This window comes from Protobothrops mucrosquamatus, mitochondrion, assembly GCF_001527695.2.
Source record: "Protobothrops mucrosquamatus mitochondrion, complete genome".
Lineage (NCBI taxonomy): Eukaryota > Metazoa > Chordata > Lepidosauria > Squamata > Viperidae > Protobothrops > Protobothrops mucrosquamatus.
The window spans coordinates 1-17,234 of NC_021412.1; the positions used below are offsets into that span (position 1 = coordinate 1).

The 17,234-nt window shown below is 41.9% G+C and overlaps 13 protein-coding genes across 13 annotated transcripts, besides 27 other annotated features; 12 read left to right on the forward strand and 1 right to left on the reverse strand. All coding sequences in view use genetic code 2, as the record gives it.

Moving 5' to 3' along the window:
• Nucleotides 1-65, forward strand: a tRNA (tRNA-Phe).
• Nucleotides 66-976, forward strand: an rRNA (s-rRNA).
• Nucleotides 977-1,040, forward strand: a tRNA (tRNA-Val).
• Nucleotides 1,041-2,519, forward strand: an rRNA (l-rRNA).
• Nucleotides 2,520-3,480, forward strand: ND1 (NADH dehydrogenase subunit 1). The gene has a single exon. A coding segment is annotated over exon 1 (961 nt).
• Nucleotides 3,481-3,549, forward strand: a tRNA (tRNA-Ile).
• Nucleotides 3,550-3,552: 3 nt separating this feature from the next.
• Nucleotides 3,553-3,616, reverse strand: a tRNA (tRNA-Pro).
• Nucleotides 3,617-4,650: a sequence feature (control region 2).
• Nucleotides 4,651-4,723, forward strand: a tRNA (tRNA-Leu).
• Nucleotides 4,724-4,793, reverse strand: a tRNA (tRNA-Gln).
• Nucleotides 4,794-4,856, forward strand: a tRNA (tRNA-Met).
• ND2 (NADH dehydrogenase subunit 2) lies at nucleotides 4,857-5,886 on the forward strand. Its single transcript has one exon. A coding segment is annotated over exon 1 (1,030 nt).
• Nucleotides 5,887-5,955, forward strand: a tRNA (tRNA-Trp).
• A 1-nt stretch (nucleotide 5,956) lies between these two features.
• Nucleotides 5,957-6,020, reverse strand: a tRNA (tRNA-Ala).
• Nucleotides 6,021-6,094, reverse strand: a tRNA (tRNA-Asn).
• Nucleotides 6,095-6,096: 2 nt separating this feature from the next.
• Nucleotides 6,097-6,131: an origin of replication (origin of light strand replication).
• Nucleotides 6,130-6,189, reverse strand: a tRNA (tRNA-Cys).
• Nucleotides 6,190-6,251, reverse strand: a tRNA (tRNA-Tyr).
• A 1-nt stretch (nucleotide 6,252) lies between these two features.
• Nucleotides 6,253-7,854, forward strand: COX1 (cytochrome c oxidase subunit I). The gene has a single exon. It carries the CDS (start codon nucleotides 6,253-6,255, stop codon nucleotides 7,852-7,854), a length of 1,602 nt encoding a protein of 533 aa, YP_008081102.1.
• Nucleotides 7,845-7,912, reverse strand: a tRNA (tRNA-Ser).
• Nucleotides 7,913-7,975, forward strand: a tRNA (tRNA-Asp).
• Nucleotides 7,976-8,660, forward strand: COX2 (cytochrome c oxidase subunit II). Its single transcript has one exon. A coding segment is annotated over exon 1 (685 nt).
• Nucleotides 8,661-8,723, forward strand: a tRNA (tRNA-Lys).
• On the forward strand, nucleotides 8,724-8,888 carry ATP8 (ATP synthase F0 subunit 8). Its single transcript has one exon. It carries the CDS (start codon nucleotides 8,724-8,726, stop codon nucleotides 8,886-8,888), a length of 165 nt encoding a protein of 54 aa, YP_008081104.1.
• Nucleotides 8,879-9,559, forward strand: ATP6 (ATP synthase F0 subunit 6). Its single transcript has one exon. It carries the CDS (start codon nucleotides 8,879-8,881, stop codon nucleotides 9,557-9,559), a length of 681 nt encoding a protein of 226 aa, YP_008081105.1.
• COX3 (cytochrome c oxidase subunit III) lies at nucleotides 9,559-10,342 on the forward strand. The gene has a single exon. A coding segment is annotated over exon 1 (784 nt).
• Nucleotides 10,343-10,403, forward strand: a tRNA (tRNA-Gly).
• ND3 (NADH dehydrogenase subunit 3) lies at nucleotides 10,404-10,746 on the forward strand. The gene has a single exon. A coding segment is annotated over exon 1 (343 nt).
• Nucleotides 10,747-10,811, forward strand: a tRNA (tRNA-Arg).
• Nucleotides 10,812-11,102, forward strand: ND4L (NADH dehydrogenase subunit 4L). Its single transcript has one exon. The coding sequence runs from the start codon at nucleotides 10,812-10,814 to the stop codon at nucleotides 11,100-11,102; it is 291 nt and encodes a 96-aa protein (YP_008081108.1).
• Nucleotides 11,102-12,439, forward strand: ND4 (NADH dehydrogenase subunit 4). The gene has a single exon. It carries the CDS (start codon nucleotides 11,102-11,104, stop codon nucleotides 12,437-12,439), a length of 1,338 nt encoding a protein of 445 aa, YP_008081109.1.
• A 1-nt stretch (nucleotide 12,440) lies between these two features.
• Nucleotides 12,441-12,503, forward strand: a tRNA (tRNA-His).
• Nucleotides 12,504-12,558, forward strand: a tRNA (tRNA-Ser).
• Nucleotides 12,559-12,631, forward strand: a tRNA (tRNA-Leu).
• ND5 (NADH dehydrogenase subunit 5) lies at nucleotides 12,632-14,419 on the forward strand. Its single transcript has one exon. It carries the CDS (start codon nucleotides 12,632-12,634, stop codon nucleotides 14,417-14,419), a length of 1,788 nt encoding a protein of 595 aa, YP_008081110.1.
• On the reverse strand, nucleotides 14,415-14,933 carry ND6 (NADH dehydrogenase subunit 6). The gene has a single exon. The coding sequence runs from the start codon at nucleotides 14,931-14,933 to the stop codon at nucleotides 14,415-14,417; it is 519 nt and encodes a 172-aa protein (YP_008081111.1).
• Nucleotides 14,934-14,996, reverse strand: a tRNA (tRNA-Glu).
• CYTB (cytochrome b) lies at nucleotides 14,996-16,109 on the forward strand. Its single transcript has one exon. A coding segment is annotated over exon 1 (1,114 nt).
• Nucleotides 16,110-16,176, forward strand: a tRNA (tRNA-Thr).
• Nucleotides 16,177-17,232: a sequence feature (control region 1).
• Nucleotides 17,233-17,234: the final 2 nt, after the last annotated feature.

Consider the following 17,234-nt stretch of genomic DNA (forward strand, 5'->3'; position numbering starts at 1 on the left):
GTTGCCTGTAGCTTAAGCCTAAAGTATAGCACTGAAAATGCTAAGATGGTACAACCCTCCAACAAAGGTCTTGGTCTTAAACCTCATATTACCTAAAATCATTTGTTTATACATGCAAGCCTCACCACAACGGTGAAAAGCCAAACAACCTAGAGCCGGCATCAGTCATTTACCATAACGCCAAGCAATAGCCACACCCCCACGGGCAACACAGCAGTAATTAATATTAGGCCATAAGTGAAAACTTGACCAAGCGAAATGAACAAAGGGCCGGTTAATCTCGTGCCAGCGACCGCGGTTACACGATAGGCCCAAGATAATATTAACGGCGTAAAAATGACTAAAACAAAAGTCTTTAAACCTTAGGGTAAAAACTAAACTGGGCTGTAAAAAGCCATAAGTCACATTAATTCTTCCCCCTAACACTGCACAACTTTGACTCATAAAAGCTGGGACACAAACTAAGATTAGATACCTTACTATGCCCAGCCGTAATACACAATTAAATTACCAATTGTCCGCCAAACAACTACGAGTTATACTTAAAACTTAAAAGACTTGACGGTACTTCACCACAACCTAGAGGAGCCTGTCTAATAACCGATAATCCACGATTAATCTCACCCTTTCTTGCCCAACAGTCTATATACCGCCGTCGCCAGCCTACCTTGTAAAAGAAATAAAGTAAGCCAAACAGTACTACACTAAAATGACAGGTCGAGGTGTAACCAATGAAAGGGGCTAAGATGGGCTACATTCTCCAACCGAGAATACGAACAGCACTATGAAACAAGTGCCCAAAGGCGGATTTAGCAGTAAGATAAGAATAAAACACTTAACTGAACACAACGCAATGAAGTGCGTACACACCGCCCGTCATCCCTGTCACCAAAACATCCAATATTAATAAACCAACGAAAGGACCAAGCAGGGCAAGTCGTAACATGGTAAGTGTACTGGAAAGTGTACTTAGAAACAAAAAGTAGCTTACAAAAAGCACTCGACCTACACTCGAACGACATTAACATTAATCTTTTTGAGCTGACTAAACGACTAAACACAAACATACAATACAAAATAAACAAATCATTTGCCTCACTTAGTAGTTGCGATCGAACAGTCACAAGTCACAATAAAGTACCGCAAGGGAACCCCACCAAGCAACGAACAGCAAAGACTAACCCTTGTACCTTTTGCATCATGGTCTAGCAAGAACACGTGGACAAGAAGAATCACAGCCCACTACCCCGAAACCGTATGAGCTATTTTTAAGCAGTCTAACGGACGCACCCTTCTATGTAGCAAAATAGTGGGAAGACTTAAAAATAGAGGTGAAACGCCTACCGAATTCGGAGATAGCTGGCTACCCCAAATAGAATCTAAGTTCTACTTTAGAACAACATTTAATTAATTAAAATCTAAAGACAATCAACAAAGGTACAGCTTTGTTGATTCAGGATACAACCTGAGTTTGTAAGAAACTATAACCCTCAAACCCGTAGGCCCTCAAGCAGCCACCATAAAAAATATCGTCAAAGAATTAAATTAAACAAAACCAACACCAACTAAAAACTTCAAATTAACTAAAGGTGGATCTACACAGGTAGATATCATTATGCTAAAACTAATAATAAGATTACATCTCTTTACGCACCCCTCCACTAGTAACAGAAAAACTACTAGTAATTAACAGACCACAAAAGGCAAACAACAAACCCATACACACCTTAAAACCAACTGTGACCCCGACACAGGAGCGTCAAAAAGAAAGATTAACTGTTATAAAAGGAACTCGGCAACCAGGGGCTCCAACTGTTTAACAAAAACATAACCTTTAGCCAAACAAGTATTAAAGGCGACGCCTGCCCAGTGAACTATTAAACGGCCGCGGTATCCTAACCGTGCAAAGGTAGCATAATCATTTGTCTATTAATTGTAGACCTGTATGAAAGGCACAATGAGAGCCCAACTGTCTCTTATAACAAATCAATTAAACTGATCTCCTAGTACAAAAGCTAGAATATCAACATAAGACCAGAAGACCCTGTGAAGCTTTAACTAACCTATTAAACCCAATAATAATTACTTTCGGTTGGGGCGACCTTGGAACAAAAAAGAACTTCCAACACATGACTTCTTCATAAAACAGGCATACAAGCCAATACTAGACCCAGCACAGCTGATAATTGAAATAAGTTACTCCAGGGATAACAGCGCCATCTTCTTCAAGAGCCCATATCAAAAAGAAGGTTTACGACCTCGATGTTGGATCAGGACATCCCAGTAATGCAACCGTTACTAAAGGTTCGTTTGTTCAACGATTAACAGTCCTACGTGATCTGAGTTCAGACCGGAGCAATCCAGGTCAGTTTCTATCTATGCAACGCTTCGCCTAGTACGAAAGGACCGGCACAGCAAAGCCAATGCCACACGCACGCTTTAATCACAAAATACAAGACCTATTAACAAACATCTCACTACAAACCTAGATAAGGTTAATTAAGGACGACTGAACCTTAATAATTCCAACCCTACTTAGCATCATAAACCCCCTACTATATATCCTCCCTATTCTCATCGCAGTCGCATTCCTCACCCTTTTAGAACGAAAACTACTAGGATACATGCAACTACGTAAAGGCCCTAACCTGGTAGGGCCCCTAGGACTACTACAACCCATCGCAGATGGTTTAAAACTAATTACAAAAGAAACGACCAAACCAACCCTTTCATCTCCGATCCTATTCACACTCTCCCCAATCATAGCCCTATCTCTAGCCCTAATCTCTTGAGCACCAATACCCATACCAAACGCACTAACCAATATAAACCTCGGTTTACTCTTCATTATAGCCATATCTGGCATATTCACATACGCTATTCTATGATCCGGATGGTCATCAAACTCAAAATATCCTCTAATAGGCGCAATGCGGGCCGTGGCTCAAATCATCTCTTACGAAGTAACATTAGGACTAATTATCATCTCACTAGCCACTATCTCGGGAAACTACTCCCTATCCTCCTTCACAGAAGTACAAGAACACTCTTGACTCCTATTTGCATCCTGACCCCTAGCCATAATATGATTTACCTCTACCCTAGCAGAAACCAATCGATCTCCATTCGACCTAGCAGAGGGAGAGTCAGAACTAGTCTCCGGATTCAACCTAGAGTTCTCAGCCGGACCATTTGCCCTACTTTTCCTAGCCGAATATACTAACATCTTACTAATAAACACCCTCTCAGCCATAATATTTATAAACCCAGGAACCTCAAGCCCAGAACTATTCACAATAAACCTAATAATAAAGACAATATTAATAACAACACTATTCCTATGAATCCGTGCCTCATACCCACGATTTCGATATGACCAACTAATACACCTACTATGAAAACAATACCTTCCACTCACCCTAGCTATATGCCTACTTAACTTATTTACAACAACAACATTCTGCGGGATCCCCCCACAATGGAAGCGTGCCTGAGAACACAAGGACTACCTTGATAGAGTAGATACGGGAACCACTACCCCCACTTCCCACATCAAAGAGGGTCTTCCATCCCTGGCCCCCAAAGCCAGTATTTTACTACTTTAAACTACTCTCTGAAAAATCCATAAAACCGTAAAAAATAACTCTCCTAGGACCCCCCCCCTACCCCCCCCACAATTTTGATCCGGAATTCGGCCTATATATGTACTCTTTACATATATGGTCCTCATATTGCTATGTATAATAATACATTAATCGTTTTGCCTCACGCCTATTAAACGAGAATCTGACTTTAATTAATTATATACAAAACTGGCTCATTCACATACTTTCCCCCCCTCATTTTCTGGTCGTTCCATTTAACATAGGTTGTCCGTTATTAGTAACCATGGCTATCTACTTCAAACCGGTGTCCCATGATTTATCCCTTCCCGTGAAATCCTCTATCCTTTCCCCAAAAGCACACAGTCCCGCTTTTCACGTCCATATATTGTAACTCCTCCCGTCTATGTCCTTTCCAAGGCCGCTGGTTACACCTTCAAGAACACCTCAATGGTCCGGAACCACCCCGCCTTACTTGCTCTTTCCAAGACCTTTGGTCGCACCCTTTATCCTGGTACATTTGGCCTCATGTTCTGATCACGTATGCCTGCGCCACCCCTGGTTGCCTTTTTTAAGGGTACCTTTCACCTGACACCCATATATGCCCGTTACCGTCACCCCTCTCCGGGGTAGACCATTAGTCCAGGTGGAGCTATATTCTTGGTCTAGCACTTTCTCCTATATGGATACATCTCTTAATGCTTGTTAGACATATTCTTCCATACTGCTAAAAATTCCATTCTTTTTTACTAAAGAAATCCCGCTTTGAGCACGTTTTTTTACCCGATTTTTCAAATTTTCACCAAAATCAATACCACTTTTCCATACTAAAATTACAAACCCGAAATCCTATAAGAAGTTATTTTTACAAAACCGTTTTATTTTTTTTTTAACGCGAGAGAAAAAGATTATAAGAAATCCTATCGATATTTGGAGCTACCAGATATCTGCTATTTTTCACAGCACCTCGAATCATGAGCGCAAATCACCCGTGGACAAACACAGCCGTTTTCACCTTTATTTTTGAATCACTCCCGAGTTTTTATATATTAAGGTAGCAAAGCACGGCCATGCAAAAGGCTTAAAACCTCAACACAGATGTTCGAATCATCTCCTTAATACTAGAAAACCAAGATTCGAACTTGAACTTAGAAGCCCAAAACTTCTAATACTACCTTATAATATTTTCTAAGTAAAGTCAGCTAAAAAAGCTACCGGGCCCATACCCCGAAAATGTCCACAGGACCTTTACTAATCAACCCAATATCACTAATAACCATTACAGCCAGCATCATCATAAGCACCCTATTAACCACTACAACAACACACTGACTTATAGCCTGAGTCTGCCTAGAAATTAATACCCTATCTATAGTACCAATAATCTCCAAACCCCACCACCCTCGAGCAACAGAGGCAACAACAAAATACTTCCTTACACAAACTCTTGCCTCCATGACTATCCTATTCGCAACAACCATAAACGCACTAAACACCTCAAATTGAGAAATTTCCCTCACCACAGAAACTACAACCATAAAAATCATCACCTTAGCTCTAATAATAAAAATAGCAGCAGCACCATTCCACTTCTGACTCCCAGAAGTAGCACAAGGCACTACAACACTAACAACTCTAATTATTCTAACCTGACAAAAAATCGCCCCCCTTAGCATTCTAATAATAAACCACAACAACACCAACCTAACAATCCTAAGCTCATCAGCAATCCTGTCCGTAATTGTGGGGGGGGTAGGGGGACTTAACCAAACCCAACTCCGAAAACTTTTAGCCTTCTCATCAATCGCCCACACAGGCTGAATCCTCGCTACTATCACCCTAGCACCAAACATCTCCACTCTCACCTTTCTAATTTACACAATAACCACCACCCCCATCTTTCTCACACTAAACACATCATCGACAACAACTATCAAAGATATAGGAATCATATGAACTACCTCCCCACACCTTATACTAATCACACTACTAATCATCCTATCTCTTGCCGGCCTACCCCCTCTCACAGGATTTATACCAAAATGACTCATCCTAAACAAAATAGCCGCCCTCAACCTAACGACAGAAGCCACCCTCATAGCCATATCCTCCCTTCCCAGCCTTTATGTCTATATCCGACTAACCTATATTCTAACCATAACTATACCCCCCCACACATCCACCACACAAATAAAATGACGATCATCACACAAAACACACCCCCTTCTATCAACCACACTAGCGACCATAATAATATTACTCCTGCCACTCTCACCAAACATATAGAAACTTAAGTTATATTAAACTAGGAACGCCTTCAAAGCTCCAAATAAAGCACTACTTTAGTTTCTGCTAGAACTTGCAGTATCACTACATCCTCTGCTTGCAACACAGATATTTTAACTAAACTAAAGCTCCCCTAGATTAGCAGGCCTCGATCCCGCAAAAAACTAATTAACAACTAGCTGTCCAAACCAACGGACTTTAACCTACCTTCTCCGTTTTTTGGGGGGGGGAAAAAACGGAGAAGCCCCGGGCGGTAGGCCGACTTCAGATTTGCAGTCTGACATGATGACACCTCGAGGCCTGATAGCAAGGAATTACCTATGTGTAAATTTACAGTTTACCGCTTAAATCAGCCATACTACCCGTGTACATTACCCGTTGACTATTTTCAACAAACCACAAAGATATCGGAACCCTATACCTTATATTTGGTGCATGATCCGGTCTTATCGGGGCCTGCCTAAGCATTCTAATACGTATAGAATTGACACAGCCGGGATCCCTATTTGGCAGCGACCAAATCTTTAATGTATTAGTAACCGCCCACGCATTCATCATAATTTTCTTCATAGTTATACCCATCATAATCGGGGGTTTTGGAAACTGACTAATTCCCTTAATGCTAGGAACCCCCGACATAGCCTTCCCCCGAATAAACAATATAAGCTTTTGACTGCTGCCACCAGCACTACTCTTACTACTATCCTCTTCTTACGTAGAAGCTGGCGCAGGAACAGGTTGAACCGTCTATCCCCCTCTTTCCGGAAATTTAGTTCACTCAGGCCCATCAGTAGACCTGGCCATCTTCTCACTCCATCTAGCAGGAGCCTCATCAATCCTCGGAGCAATCAACTTCATCACCACATGCATCAATATAAAACCTAAGTCCATACCAATATTTAACATGCCCCTATTCGTTTGATCAGTTATAATTACCGCAATTATACTACTCCTAGCATTACCCGTACTCGCAGCAGCAATCACCATACTCCTAACAGATCGAAACTTAAATACAACCTTCTTTGACCCCTGCGGGGGCGGCGACCCCGTTCTATTCCAGCACTTATTCTGATTCTTTGGCCACCCGGAAGTATATATCCTAATCCTGCCCGGCTTCGGCATTATCTCTAGCATCATCACCTTCTACACAGGGAAAAAAAACACATTTGGATACACCAGCATAATCTGAGCAATAATATCCATCGCAATCCTGGGCTTTGTAGTCTGAGCCCACCATATATTTACTGTAGGCCTAGACATCGACAGCCGTGCCTACTTTACAGCAGCCACAATAATTATCGCAATCCCAACAGGAATCAAAGTCTTTGGCTGACTAGCCACCCTCACCGGAGGACACATTAAATGACAAACCCCAGTCTATTGAGCCCTGGGATTCATCTTCCTGTTCACCGTGGGCGGTATAACCGGAATTATCCTAGCAAACTCATCCCTAGATATTGTACTCCATGACACCTATTATGTCGTAGCACACTTCCACTATGTTTTATCCATAGGAGCAGTATTCGCCATCATGGGAGGCCTCACCCACTGATTCCCCCTATTTACAGGATATTCCCTAAATCAAACTCTAACTAAGACTCAATTCTGAGTAATATTCCTAGGCGTCAACATAACATTCTTCCCACAACACTTCCTAGGACTATCCGGAATGCCTCGCCGATACTCAGACTTCCCAGATGCCTTCACCCTATGAAACACCATCTCATCAATTGGCTCAACAATCTCCCTAGTCGCAGTACTAATATCACTATTTATTATCTGAGAAGCGTTCACATACAAACGTAAACCAGCACTCCAACTTGGAAAAAAAACTCACATCGAATGACTATACGGAACGCCCCCCCCACACCATACCCACACCGAGCCTACTTTTATACCAAATAATACATATGCCCCAATCCGAGAATATCTCTCATATATACAGTGGCCCTGACCCGAGAAGAGGCAGATTTCAACTACCACTTGTTAATTTCAAGTTAACCGCACACTTATGCTTTCCTCCCGAGAACCTAGTAAACATATTACATGACTTTGTCATAGTCAAATAACAGCATCTGTGGTTCTCAATGCCCCACGCAACCCAACTATCACTACAAGAAGCTCTAGGCCCAACAATAGAAGAAGTCGTATTCCTACACGACCACGTCCTTCTTCTTACATGCCTAATAACACTAGTAATCCTAATATTTACTATCACCGCAACTGCAACAACCTTAACCCACAACGACCCCTCAGAAGAGGTAGAACAACTAGAAGCCGCATGAACAGCCGCCCCAATCATAATTCTCATCCTAACAGCCCTCCCATCAGTCCGATCCCTGTATCTAATAGAAGAAGTATTCGACCCCTATCTCACAATTAAAACCACTGGCCATCAATGATACTGAAACTACGAATACTCGGACGAAACCCACATTTCGTACGACTCCTATATACTACAAACACACAATCTTCCAAAGGGCTCACCCCGCCTGCTTGAAGTCGACCACCGCATGGTTATACCGGCAGGCCTGCAAACCCGAATTGTAGTAACCGCAGAAGACGTGCTCCACTCATGAGCAATCCCATCCTTAGGTATTAAAGTAGACGCCGTACCAGGACGCCTAAATCAAATTCCACTAGCAACATCTCGGACCGGAGTATTTTTCGGTCAGTGCTCCGAAATTTGCGGAGCAAATCACAGCTTTATGCCTATCGCAGCAGAAGCTGTCCCCTTATACCACTTCGAACAATGATTAGCCTCAGAACAATCGCTAAGAAGCTTATATAGCATCAGCCTTTTAAGCTGAGGAGGAATAATGCTTTCCTTAGTGAATGCCACAACTAGACATTGTACATATCCTTACGGTTTACCTATGAACCTGACTAACTCTTACCCTAATTACACTAAAAATTAAAACCTTTATATTAATCACCAAACCAAAAAAACAAGCCGCTTTAAGTCTCAAATCAACGACACCGCACTCACCATGAACATAACCATATTCGAACAATTCACAAGCCCAGAACTTATCCTAATCCCCACAACCCCACTATCAATCATAATCCCATTTTTCCTAATCTACCACAAACCAAAACTTATCGGAAATCGCATAATAACCGTCACCACCCTATTCTTAAAAATGTTCATATCAAACATAACAAGCCAACTCACCCCAGAAGGACAAAAATGATCCCGCATACTAGCCAGCCTCATCCTCATAATCCTACTATCTAATCTACTAAGTCTACTACCATACACCTTCACATCAACCTCCCAACTATCAATAAATATGGCCCTAGCCCTCCCCCTATGACTAGCTACCGTTATTACCGGCCTAAAAAACAAACTGTCTATAACACTAGCCCATCTTCTACCAGAGGGCTCTCCAACCCCACTAATTCCATTTATAATCCTAATTGAAACAGTTAGCCTATTAATACGACCCATCGCACTAGGGGTGCGACTAACAGCCAACATTACCGCCGGCCATCTCCTTATAACAATAGTAAGCTCCACCACCATCAACCTTATTAACACCTACATCTCCATCAGCTCATTAACATTTATCCTGTTGTCCCTACTCACACTCCTAGAACTAGCAGTAGCCTGCATCCAAGCCTATGTCTTTGTCCTTCTAATCATCCTATATCTACAAGAAAATACATAATGACTCACCAACTACACCAATATCACATAGTCGACCCAAGCCCATGACCCTTGACCGGAGCAGCGGGCTCCTTACTTCTAGCTTCAGGACTAGCCCTGTGATTCCACACGACTTCAACCCTGGTATTAAAACTAGGGCTTCTCACTCTCACACTTACCCTCATTCAATGATGACGAGACGTCATCCGAGAGGGCACCTACCAAGGACACCATACTTTAGGCGTACAAAAAAACATACGGTACGGTATAATTCTATTCATCACATCAGAGGTATTCTTCTTCCTAGGCTTCTTTTGAACCCTCTACCATGTCAGCCTCGTACCTACACCAGAACTTGGCGCAGAATGACCCCCGGCCGGGATCATCCCACTAAACCCAATAGATGTTCCCCTACTCAACACCGCAGTTCTACTTTCATCCGGCGCAACCATTACATGATCACACCACACTATGATAAAAGGAAATAAAAAAGAAGCTACATACGCACTAATAATTACCATTCTTCTTGGGGTCTATTTCACAGCCCTCCAAGTATCAGAATATATAGAAACACCATTTACCATCTCTGATAGCGTATACGGCTCACTATTTTTTGTAGCCACAGGCTTCCACGGCCTCCACGTAATAATCGGAACCTCCTTCTTAATAATCTGCCTAATACGCCTCATACAATTTCACTTTACAACTACCCACCACTTTGGATATGAAGCCGCAATCTGATACTGACACTTCGTAGACATTGTCTGACTATTCCTATACGTCTCAGTATACTGATGAGGCTCATATTTCTTTAGTATACAAGTATAAATGCCCTCCAAGCATAAGGCCCCCACAGGGAAGAAATAATTAGCCTCACTCTCCTTATCATCATAGCCACAGCAACAGCAACCCTCTTATTCGCCATCAATGCCCTAATACCAACAAAACCGGATATTAACAAACTTTCCCCCTATGAGTGCGGATTTGATCCATTAGGCAATGCACGCTCCCCCATCTCCATCCAATTCTTCCTGGTTGCAATCCTATTTATTCTATTTGACTTAGAAATTGTCTTACTCCTTCCCATCCCTTGAAGCATTAATACAAACCCAACAACCACTACCATAACTATAACCACGGCCCTTCTAATTATCCTAACACTAGGCCTCGTATACGAATGACTCCAGGGCGGACTAGAATGAACAGAATGTCGGGGTAGTCTAACCAGATATTTGATTTCGACTCAAAAGAACTTAACTAATTAAGCCCCAATAATGGAATTAACCAAAACTATTCTTGCTATAGCCTTCATAACTACTATCTTAAGCCTATCCACACAACACAAGCACCTTATACTAGCACTTATATGTATCGAAACAATAATAATTCTTCTATTTATACTACTAGTCACGTACACCTCAACCTCACTAACCCTATCACAAGCCCCAATACCAATTATCCTGCTAACTATCTCTGTCTGCGGGGCAGCAGTGGGCCTCAGCCTAGTCGTCGCAATCACACGAACTCACGGAAACGACTTCCTAAAAAACTTAAACCTCCTTTAATGCTTAAAATCCTCATAATAACAACAATATTAATTCCAACAATTCTTACCCTAAAACCCAAAATGCTATACCCAACAACAACCTCTTATATATTTATACTAGCATTACTAAGCCTAACCCTACTAGAACCTAAATCAAACATACTTCTAAGCCTAGACCATATCTCATCACCTCTACTTACACTATCTTTTTGACTCCTTCCACTAATAACCATCGCTAGCCAACACGCAATAATCAAAGAACCCCTACAACGACAACGAATCTTCCTAACAACACTCACCCTCTTACAACTATTTATTTCAACAACATTCATAGCATCCAACCTAACCCTAATATATATCATATTCGAAGCCACCCTGATCCCCACCCTAATCATCATCACACGATGAGGACAACAAACAGAACGACTAACCGCAGGAACATACTTTATATTATATACACTAACAACCTCATTACCACTACTTATAGCCATTATTTTTATCAATAACTCAACAAATACCCCAACCCCCTTCCTCCAACTACTGCACCCCCCAAACCAATGAACTAGCCTCCTACTATGACTAGCCTGCCTAACCGCATTTCTAGCAAAAATACCTATTTACGGACTACACCTCTGACTCCCAAAAGCCCACGTAGAAGCCCCAATCGCCGGCTCAATAGTCCTAGCCGCAATTCTATTAAAACTTGGAGGATATGGCATCATCCGCATAATACAAGTCCTGCCCACAACAAAAACAGATATGTTCCTCCCATTCATCGTACTGGCCCTATGGGGGGCCATCCTAGCCAACCTAACATGCCTGCAACAGACAGACCTAAAATCCCTAATCGCCTACTCCTCCATCAGTCACATAGGCCTAGTAGTAGCCGCAATCATCATTCAAACACCATGGAGCCTATCCGGAGCCATAGCCCTAATAATCGCTCACGGCTTTACCTCCTCAGCACTCTTCTGTCTAGCCAACACAACCTATGAACGCACACACACCCGAATCCTAATTCTAACACGAGGATTCCACAACATTCTCCCTATAACCACAACCTGATGACTACTAACCAACCTCATAAACATTGCCACCCCCCCCGCCCTTAACTTCACAAGTGAACTACTAATTATATCTTCCCTATTCAACTGATGTCCAACAACTATCATCCTACTCGGATTATCAATACTAATCACCGCCTCCTACTCCCTACACATATTCCTATCAACACAAATAGGACCAACTCTACTTGACAACCAAACGGAACCAACACACTCACGAGAACACCTATTAATAACCCTACACATTATTCCACTCGTAATAATCTCTATAAAACCAGAATTAATCATTAGAAGTGTGTGTAATTTAAAAAAAATATCAAGTTGTGACCCTGAAAATAGATATCACCTCACACACCGAGAGGTTTAAAAGACCTGCTAACTCTTCAATCTGGTAGAATACCAGCCCTCTCTTCTATTAAAGGAGAACAGTCACTCCACTGGTCTTAGGCGCCAAGGCTCTTGGTGCAAATCCAAGTAATAGAAAATGAACCTAGTCGCACCAACCATTATCCTAACTATCTTCTTTTCCCTAATCATATCTACAATACTACCCCTCTCCAAACACAACCTAAACAACACCAAACACACCCTAATATTGACATTTATAATCAGCACGATTCCCCTCAACTCGCTACTAAATGACAACTGCGAACTAACAATAACACTACTTCCCCTAATTACCACCCCAACAGAAAACATCAACATTACCATCACACTAGACACACTATCACTAACCTTTATCCCAATAGCATTATTTATTACATGGTCTATCACTGAATTCTCCATCTGATATATAGCATCCGACCCTAATATCACCAAATTCATTAAATATTTAATCACATTTCTGATCACAATAATAATCATCATTACAGCCAACAACATATATCAACTCTTTATCGGCTGAGAGGGCGTAGGAATTATATCCTTCCTCCTAATCGGATGATGAGGGGCACGATCAAACGCTAACACAGCAGCCCTACAAGCCATTATCTACAATCGAATCGGAGATATCGGACTCATCATCACTACCACCTGACTTATCACTTTCTCCTCAATAAACATACAAGAACTACTAATTCAGTATAAAATAACAAATCTAATCCCTACAATTGGCCTAATAGCGGCAGCCATAGGAAAATCTGCACAATTCAGCCTCCACCCATGACTTCCAGCAGCAATAGAGGGCCCCACACCCGTATCAGCCCTCCTCCACTCTAGCACCATGGTAGTAGCCGGAGTATTTCTACTAATCCGACTCCACCCCATCCTTAACAACAGCCACACTATAAAAACAGCATGCTTAATCCTTGGGGCAACAACAACCATGTTTGCAGCAGCTGCAGCGATCTCACAACACGATATTAAAAAAATTATCGCACTATCAACCACAAGCCAACTGGGGTTAATAATAACAATGCTTGGACTAAACCAACCAACCCTCGCCTTCCTCCACATAACTATGCACTCCTTTTTCAAAGCCCTCTTATTCCTTTGTTCCGGCTCATTCATCCACAATCTAAATAACGAACAAGATCTTCGAATAATAGGCAACCTACTAAAAACTGCACCTATAACCTCATCATTCACCATCATTGCCAGCCTCTCATTAATAGGCATGCCCTTCCTTTCGGGCTTTTACTCAAAAGACACCATCATCGAAACCATAACCAACTCCTACGTAAACCTATGAGCCCTAACAATCACATTAATCGCTACAATCCTCTCTGCCTCCTACAGTATACAAATTATCCTACTCATTCTAACAGGACCATCACACATCAACATTAATCCTCACAAAGAGGTTAAAAGCACTGTACCCCCACTAACACGTCTCACCCTTGCCTCCATCCTTATTGGTAGCATTACTAAGTTATCAACCCTACAAACCCCGCCTATAATAACAATACCAAAGACAGTAAAACTCACAGCATTAATTATGACAGTACTAGGAATCGCTCTATCAAAAGACTTTCTACAAACAACCTTACCCCGCCCCCCCAAAAAATCATCAACTATTAATCTATTCTTTAATCAACTAGCATTCTTCAATATTCCACACCGAACCATAACAATAAGTATACTAAAATCAAGCCAACAAATCTCAACAGAACTTATAGATTTGTGAGCCCTAGAATACTGAGGCCCCAAGGGCCTCAGTAAAACATTTATCCAACTAGCCCTCCTCTCAACACAACAAAAGAACATAATCAAAAACTACATAACTACATTTACCCTTACCCTACTTATCTCACTAATCCTGGTCCCCGCCTAAAAGGACGGAAGCCACCTAACCGAGTCCAACCTAAAACCACCAAAACAGAAAACAAGGCCACAACTAAACCTCAAGCACACACCACTAACCCTACCCCGCCCCCACAATAAAAAACACCATAACCATTCACCTCTAAACACACCCAGTCCTCCCACCCCGAATAAACCAATAAACCTTGCCCACCACCCCCGAGAACTAATATTAACATACACACTACCCCCGCTACACCCAAAAACACAACAAAATATCAAAACCCACTAACACCAACAACCACCTCACCCTTTTCCACACTCACACAATAACCAAAAACTACGACTAGCCCACCCAAATACACAATATACATCACCAATGCCGCATAAGTACGACCCATTACGACCATAGCAACACAACAAAAAAAGGAGATTCCCACTAAAGAAACAACCCCCTGATAAGGTACAACAGCAAAACTTAAGACCACAACACCAAAAAACACTAAAGCCAAAATAAAACAAAGCAGATACTCCACTAAAAACATTATTTTTACTCTTTAGAGTCCTGCGGCCTGAAAAACCACCGTTGTACATCAACTACAAAAACATGTCCCACCAACACACACTCAAACTATTTAACCTGCTCCCAGTAGGATCAAATATCTCAACCTGATGAAACTTTGGATCAATACTACTTACTTGCTTAATAATCCAAACTGTAACTGGGTTCTTCCTAGCAATCCACTACACAGCCAATATTACCCTGGCCTTCTCATCCATCACCCACATCTCCCGAGACGTTCCTTACGGCTGAATCATACAAAACACACACGCCATCGGCGCATCCCTATTTTTTATTTGCATCTACACCCACATTGCACGAGGAGTCTACTACGGATCGTACCTCAATAAAGAAGTATGACTATCAGGCACCACCCTCTTAATCATCCTAATGGCCACTGCTTTCTTTGGCTACGTACTACCATGAGGACAGATATCATTCTGAGCAGCAACCGTAATCACAAATCTCCTAACCGCTGTCCCCTATCTAGGAACAACCCTAACTACCTGATTATGGGGAGGCTTTGCAATTAGTGACCCCACACTAACCCGATTCTTTGCTCTCCATTTCATCCTCCCATTCGCCATTATTTCAATATCTTCAATCCACATTCTACTCCTTCATAATGAGGGCTCCAGTAACCCCCTGGGGACAAACTCAGACATCGACAAAATCCCATTTCACCCCTACCACTCCTACAAAGACACCCTTATACTAACAACAATAATCACCCTACTATTTATCATCCTTTCATTCTACCCCAATATCTTAAACGATCCAGAAAACTTCTCAAAAGCCAACCCCATAACTACCCCCCAACACATCAAACCTGAATGATACTTCTTATTTGCCTACGGAATTCTTCGATCAATCCCAAATAAACTCGGCGGAGCCCTCGCCTTAGTCTTATCCATCACCATCCTATTCACAATACCCTACACCCACACCGCCCACACTCGATCTATAATATTCCGACCCTTCATACAACTCACATTTTGATCTTTTATTACCACATTCACTATTATCACTTGAGCCGCCACCAAACCAGTAGAACCGCCATTCACAGAAATCGGACAGCTAGCCTCAATTCTATACTTCATATTCTTTGTAGCCAATCCAATACTGGGCCTAACAGAAAACAAAATCTCAAATCTTACCTGCTCTAATAGCTTAAGTCTAAAAGCGTTGTTCTTGTAAACCAAAGCCGGGTATCCCTTAGAGCAACAAACCACAATTAACTAATTCAGTCATCCATAAAACCGTAAAAAATAACTCTCCTAGGACCCCCCCCCTACCCCCCCCACAATTTTGATCCGGAATTCGGCCTATATATGTACTCTTTACATATATGGTCCTCATATTGCTATGTATAATAATACATTAATCGTTTTGCCTCACGCCTATTAAACGAGAATCTGACTTTAATTAATTATATACAAAACTGGCTCATTCACATACTTTCCCCCCCTCATTTTCTGGTCGTTCCATTTAACAGAGGTTGTCCGTTATTAGTAACCATGGCTATCTACTTCAAACCGGTGTCCCATGATTTATCCCTTCCCGTGAAATCCTCTATCCTTTCCCCAAAAGCACACAGTCCCGCTTTTCACGTCCATATATTGTAACTCCTCCCGTCTATGTCCTTTCCAAGGCCGCTGGTTACACCTTCAAGAACACCTCAATGGTCCGGAACCACCCCGCCTTACTTGCTCTTTCCAAGACCTTTGGTCGCACCCTTTATCCTGGTACATTTGGCCTCATGTTCTGATCACGTATGCCTGCGCCACCCCTGGTTGCCTTTTTTAAGGGTACCTTTCACCTGACACCCATATATGCCCGTTACCGTCACCCCTCTCCGGGGTAGACCATTAGTCCAGGTGGAGCTATATTCTTGGTCTAGCACTTTCTCCTATATGGATACATCTCTTAATGCTTGTTAGACATATTCTTCCATACTGCTAAAAATTCCATTCTTTTTTACTAAAGAAATCCCGCTTTGAGCACGTTTTTTTACCCGATTTTTCAAATTTTCACCAAAATCAATACCACTTTTCCATACTAAAATTACAAACCCGAAATCCTATAAGAAGTTATTTTTACAAAACCGTTTTATTTTTTTTTTAACGCGAGAGAAAAAGATTATAAGAAATCCTATCGATATTTGGAGCTACCAGATATCTGCTATTTTTCACAGCACCTCGAATCATGAGCGCAAATCACCCGTGGACAAACACAGCCGTTTTCACCTTTATTTTTGAATCACTCCCGAGTTTTTATATATTAT